Source organism: Lutra lutra, chromosome 14 (genome assembly GCF_902655055.1).
Source record: "Lutra lutra chromosome 14, mLutLut1.2, whole genome shotgun sequence".
Taxonomy (NCBI): domain Eukaryota; kingdom Metazoa; phylum Chordata; class Mammalia; order Carnivora; family Mustelidae; genus Lutra; species Lutra lutra.
The window spans coordinates 55,936,621-55,943,270 of NC_062291.1; the positions used below are offsets into that span (position 1 = coordinate 55,936,621).

Here is a 6,650-nt window from a genome sequence, read left to right on the forward strand (position 1 = left end):
TGAATTTCTTTTCTTTGAAGGTCCAAGGGATGTCCTTCATAGCAGCAGTTCTCATTCTCAATTTGGAAGAGGCAGATGCCTTCATTGCATTTGCAAACCTCCTCAATAAGCCATGCCAGCTGGCCTTTTTTCGTGTGGATCACAACATGGTATGAACATTTGGAAGGAATCGTGTTTTCCTTTGACTGTCAGTCTCTATAGTCTGAATGCTCTTTGAGAGTGAAAAACAATAATTACAAGACCAAAATAATCTGATCTAAAATAAGTTTTTCATTGAATTATAATTTTACAAATGCTTGATAAAAAGACTCGGAAAGAAGTGCTAAGCAAGATTTTCTTTTAATTTTTTAAGGGCTTAATTTCTCTATTTCTAAAGTATACTGTTCAGTAACTTTATTGATATTTCTGTCTTTAGATGTTGAAATATTTTGCAACGTTTGAAGTATTTTTTGAAGAAAATCTCTCCAAACTATTTCTTCATTTCAAATCTTACAGTCTTACACCAGACATATACTTGATCGACTGGTAAGTCATAACATCAATAAAATAGTATAACTTTTTGTGTATTTTAGGAACAAGAGTAAATCTCAGGCACAGGATTATACAGATAAAAACTCCTTCCCTTAACAAATAGAGAAACTCGGACATTTTTGTGGGGAGGCATTTGATTAAAAACATGGACTCTGGACTGAAGTCAGAATCCCTCAGTTTGTGTTTTAGTTTTTTATCTATAAAATGGGAATAATATCTTTATCTTGGGTTGTAGTGAGAGTGTTTTACATGGATTATCTCCTTCAATGGGTGCATGCTACGCTCAGGAGAGAGCTATTTCTTTATTATTCTTAACACACAAGAGCTTAGATAGTTATGATATGTTTTTTTGGTTTGTTTTGTTTTTTTTTACTGAGGGCTTTGTTTTTTTCAAGGCTTTATCCTGCTTTTTGACAGAGGAGTGATGCTTTATTTAGGTGCTAGTGCCTTTTTCTCAACGTTGTACTTACAGTTCTTCCTTGCCGAGGACTCTTGCAAGCCGTCACCAATTGATTATAGAATGGTGGGATGGTGAATTTTCCAAAGGGATGGAGCAATTATCTTAAGATAGCGTGTTAAAAGTACATGTGAAACATTCAAACCTTAAACCCCAGTCATCAAATTCAGTGGATTTCCTGTAAATGAGACTAAGTTTCACTATAGAAAAATAATTAATGGCCTTGACCAAGTATGCTATATTCCCAGTTTTTTGGGTTTTCTTTTATTTAAGCTTTTTAAAAAACTTAGTTATTTTTCAGTGTTTTTTTTTTTTTTTTTCTTTTTGGTGCAAGAGAGGTGTTGTTTTTTTTTTCTTCTTTTTTAAAGATTTATTTATTTATTTATTTATTTGACACAGAGAGAGAGAGAGATCACAAGCAGGCAGGCAGAGAGAGGGGGGGAAGCAGGCTCCCTGCGGAGCAGAGAGCCCCTTTTAAAAAGATTTATTTATTTATTTATTTATTTATTTATTTATTTATTTATTTGACACAGAGAGAGAGAGAGAGAGAGAGAGATCACAAGCAGGCAGGCAGAGAGAAGGGGGGAAGCAGGCTCCCTGCGGAGCAGAAAGCCCAATGTGGGGCTTGATCCCAGGACCCTGAGATCTTGACCTGAGCCCAAGGCAAAGGCTTAACCCTCTGAGCTACCCAGGAGCCCCTGTTTGTTCTTTTAAAGATTTTATTTATTTATTTGAGAGAGAGAGTTAGAGAGCATGAGATGGAAGAGGGTCAGAGGGAGAAACACACTCCTTGCTGAGCAGGCAGCCCGATGTGGGACTCGATCCCAGGACTCCAGGATCATGATCTGAGCCGAAGGCAGTTGCTTAACCAGGTGAGCCACCCAGATGCCCAAAAAAGGTGGTTTTATTAAAGGATGGGGACAGAACCCGAGGCAGAAAGAGGTGCTGCCTCAGTGTGTTCTTTTCCATTTCTACTGGGAACATTAGAGTTCCTCTGGGAAGGCCCCAAGATAATGGAGAGAAGAAAAGTTTTATGTTATGAGACCCAGAGGACCAAGGTCAAATACTAAATCTGTAGAGAAGGGGCAAAAATACTCAATTGCCAGTCTGGAGGAGTGTGAACGAACATAAGTCAAACCAGTATCACATTTGGTAATAGGGAGCAGAATGTAATTAGTAGTGAGTACTGCTGGTACCTTCTCTCATTTTGAGCAATGAATTACTATCCTCTGTACTACCAGGGGTGTGCTTTTATTATGCAATTAAATATGTGTTACTTAAGAAATAGACATGGATTTTTGTTTCACTGCCTCTGTTGAACTTATTACCTATGTAAGTAGTAAAACTTAGTTCCTTCCTCAAGTTTCATCAGCACTACCTCAGATAAAGCAGTCTTTGTAAAAAAAAAAATGTGTACTTTGGGAGCTCTTGGCTCCCAAAGGTGGGGTATGCAACTCTTGATCTCAGGGTTATAAGTTTGAACCCCATATTGAGTGTAGAGATTAGTTTTTTTTGAAAAGAGAAAAAAAAAGTGTGCTTTGCCAAGGCAGCTTCAAGAGAAGTTCTCTAGCACCTACTGCCCTATTTCCCCAACCAGAGCACAGCCCTGAAGCTCCACTGGATAAAGAATTGCATGAACGGGGCGCCTGGGTGGCTCAGTCTGTTAAGCGGCTGCCTTGGCCTTGGGTCATGATCCCAAGGTCCTGTGATCGAGCCCGCATTGGGCTCCCTCTGCGTAGAGCCTGCTTCTCCTTTCCCACTCCCCCTGCTTGTGTTCGCTCTTTCACTGTCTCTCTCTGTCAAATAAATAAAATCTTAAAAAAAAAAATTACATAATCAGACATTGTCAGATAGGATGGGAAAAACCATTTTAGTGATTCTGTTGGAGCTATACATGCTACAAAAGAAGTAGTAAGTAAAGTTTGGTAAAGGAAAGAAAGAACCAGTAGATGTTTGTGGGAGGAGAAAAGAGAGAAGTCTGATTACAATTTTGTATTTAGGTTACTAAAAGATGATACTTGGATTCCTCATACAAAACTTTTATTGAGCCTTTCTTATGTGCCAGGCACTATTCTGAATACTTTACATTTATTCCTTTAATTTTCAAAACAATCCTGAGAGGTAGATAATAGTACTCTTTATTTACTAATGAGGAAATGGAGGCACAGCAAGGATGGATATCTTGCTCAAGGTAACACACTAATGTCAAACTTAAACATTCTGGTTTCAGAGCCCATCCCCTTAACCACTAGGTGTTTTTGCCACTCTTAATTTCTGTTAGGCCATGTCTCTGTGGAAGGTGGTAAGTTACTTTTACTTATTTTCCCACTATTCAAATTCTTTGAAGGAAGGAGTAGTATCTTATTTATCTTTTTATCCCTAATTAAGCACTGTTCTTTTTATATAGAGATGATTAATGAGTGAATGAATAAATAAATGAATGAAGAACTTCAATGACTATTTTCTCCCTAATTTTAGGATCTTCACACTCTATAGCAAATCACTACCACTTGATCTGGCCTGTCGAGTCTGGGATGTATTTTGCAGAGATGGGGAGGAATTTTTATTTAGGACTGGATTAGGAATCCTCCGATTATATGAAGATATTCTCCTACAAATGGACTTTATTCATATAGCACAGTTTCTAACTAAATTGCCAGAAGATATCACATCAGAAAAGCTGTTCAGCTGTATTGCAGCCATTCAGATGCAAAATAGCACCAAAAAATGGACTCAGGTAGAGTGGCCTTTTCCTACTTCTTCTAATGGATGTGTTAAAACAACCAGTTGACTTATAAAAAACTTATTTCTCAGGGGCGCCTGGGTGGCTCAGTGGGTTAATAAGCTTCTGCCTTCAGATGGGGTCATGATCTCGGGGTCATGATCTCAGGGTCCTGGGATCGAGCCCCATGTCAGGCTCTCTGCTTAGCGGGGAGCCTGCTTCCCCCTCTATCTCTGCCTGCTGCTCTTGCCTATGTGTGATTTCTCTCTCTCTGTCAAATAAATAAGTAAAATCTTAAAAAAAAAAACAAAAAACAAAATACCTTATTTCTCAAATGTTAGTGCCTAATTAAAAAACAAAAAAATAATTTTTGACTTTGAAAAGGCAAGAATTTAAAGTCGATTTCTCCTCTTTCACCTATCCAAAGCTATGGTTTTATTTTTATGTAACTCCAATAACTTTGGTTTTTTTTTTTTTTTTACTATGGTATTTCAAATAGAGAACAATTTTATCAGACACCTGCTGGGTGGCTCATTTGGTTCGATGTCTAACTCTTGGTCTCAGCTCAGATCTTGATCTCAGGGTCATGAGTTCAGGTTCTGTGTCATGGAGCCTACTTAAAAAAACAAAAACAAAACAACCTACCTTGTGCTAAAGATTTGCAACAGAAAGAATATAATGTATGATCTTGGCTTTTTAGATGCCTAGTCCTGTTAAGGAAGCAAACATTGGCAGTCTAAGTTAAGTGCCATAAAAGCATTATCACTTGCTCCTTGAATGATAGATGGTAGTCATCATAAGCTCACAGTTTTATTGCTTACTAAAAGGAAGTGTCAGAAAATATGCGTCTAGAAAATGTTCTGTTACCAAGTAGTAATTTCAGAATATTTGGCAAGTGATGAAAACTGGAATCTAATTGTATACCATAAAATTGGGTTGAAAAGAACAAGAGGATTTGAGAAAATAGAGTTAAATACACTAAAGCTTTTTCATGTTAATAAACTATAGTTACTTAAACCTCTTTAATCTGTGTGGTAGTTAATTTTGAGGATTAATCTTTCCTTTATATAATTTCCAGGTCTTTGCATCTGTAATGAAGGATATTAAAGAAGGAGACAAGAATAATAGTCCTGCTCTGAAAAGCTAATCTTCAAAATTAACAGACTAATTGAAACATAAATAATGTTTTGATAAAAGTTTTTCATTTCTTATGTAAAAAGCGTGGAAGAAAATGTTGGAGAAATCTAAAAGAATCAAGACATGGGAAACTGCTGATTTTGAATTCCATGGCTGAAGTAAATGAAATGAGTAACCAATTGACAGTATTAATAAAAAAGTATTTTGTAGGGAGAGCCATTTTACAAAGGGAAGAGTTTAAATGGCTAGTTCATACTCCATAATTTGGAGTGAAGTTTAATGCAATAAACTTTTTTAACAGCTTTGGAGATTATTCAAATTTTTACATCTTTTCTTTTTTTAACAGTTACCATAAAAGCACTTTGGAGGTCAGAGCAGGATTGTTAAATACTACTTCAACTTCCAAAATACTATTTGAAATAAACACCTGAATACAAATATCATCTCCAGTTCCAACCTTTTGAAGATATTAGAGAACAAGAGAAAGCAACTTTGTAGATTATTTAAGTCACTGAAATTGTTGTCTTCATTCACAGGCTGGGACAAGTTGGAGTTTTCTGGGAACTGGAAATATTGATGGGAGCTTGTTTCACATTTGTTTAGGTGTTTTTCCACAGTATCATGTTTGTTTGTTTTTGAAGGAAAATTGTTTCTTAAGGAATACCCATCACTCAAAGAATTTTAGCCTTTCTGTTTAGTCTAAGAAGTTGTTCATCTAGTAATTTAAGGAAGCTAACTGGTAGAAGGAAAGTTTTTTGCACTTTAGTGGACTGAAGACTTGATTTTGGAAGTAAGTCCATGAATATAAATGAGATTTTTCACTGGTAAGAGTTAAAACATACAAATTCTGAGAGTTCTGAAATAGCATGTTACTTGGCAAGACTTTAAACTTTTTAGTTAAAATTCCTTCAGTGTCTGTAGAAACAAAATTTAATTCCAGTTTTAAATTTGAAATCTTAATATGTAGCCAAGTCTATGACTTGTAAAACACTGTGCATAATTTTCTAATCAATGGAAATAAGAGTAAAGGAAGAAGATAAAATTAACTTTTTTTAATGAGTCTAACTTTGATGGTATAGTGGATAAAGAAATTAATTATTGGTAAATCAACATGAATTTTATTATAATACATTTAATCCTTAAACCTAAAATAAATCACTTGAGTATTATAAGTGATATCTGTATAACATGTTCTTTGGTTAATAATTAGATGTACAGTGTGCTTTTATGTTTGCAGTTTTGTTTAAAACAACACTTGAGCATACTATTTCTGTTAGTAGTATATAGTCTTCAAACTAACAAGCCTGAAAAACTTGTTAGTTCAGTGACTGCCTCTTTAGGAGTATGGGACCAGATGGTGTCCATATATTTTTACCCCATGGGTCATTCTAGCCTAGGGACCACTAGTGGAACCCTCAGAAGTTAACTCCTATCTTAGGAGCTTACTTAGTGGAAACTGGTATTGTAATACATATTGAGGGAGTACCCAGGGTCTTAATAGGTTTTAGAATGACGTTTTTAACTCTGGTAACTACTTCCTCGATATTGGTGGCCCTGATATAAGAGGGAATGTAACCCCTGGCAGTAATCTCGTTGAAGTTATACTACCTGCCTAAATTTAATCTAACTTGTGTGTATTTGTTTCCTGAGTTTGACCTAAATTACTGTATTTCTTTTTCTCATTTTTATTATTGTACAGTTTCTTTACTTTTCAAGTATAAATGTGTATATAAAATGTAAATACAAGGAATTCACTAAAAACCACTATTAATAATTACTGTGTAAATAAAACTTGTAAGCAGA

The 6,650-nt window shown here is 35.5% G+C and overlaps 1 protein-coding gene across 2 annotated transcripts in view; it reads left to right on the forward strand.

Annotated features, from left to right (window-relative positions):
• TBC1D12 (TBC1 domain family member 12) overlaps window positions 1-6,650 on the forward strand; it is a 101,337-nt gene extending 94,687 nt beyond the window's left edge. For both annotated transcript variants that reach the window (XM_047702049.1, XM_047702050.1), the window contains 4 exons: window positions 21-149; window positions 416-525; window positions 3,467-3,725; window positions 4,789-6,650. In XM_047702049.1, coding sequence (XP_047558005.1) covers window positions 21-149; window positions 416-525; window positions 3,467-3,725; window positions 4,789-4,857 — 567 coding nt within the window. In that variant the 3' untranslated portion in view covers window positions 4,858-6,650. The remainder of the gene's footprint in view (window positions 1-20; window positions 150-415; window positions 526-3,466; window positions 3,726-4,788) is intronic.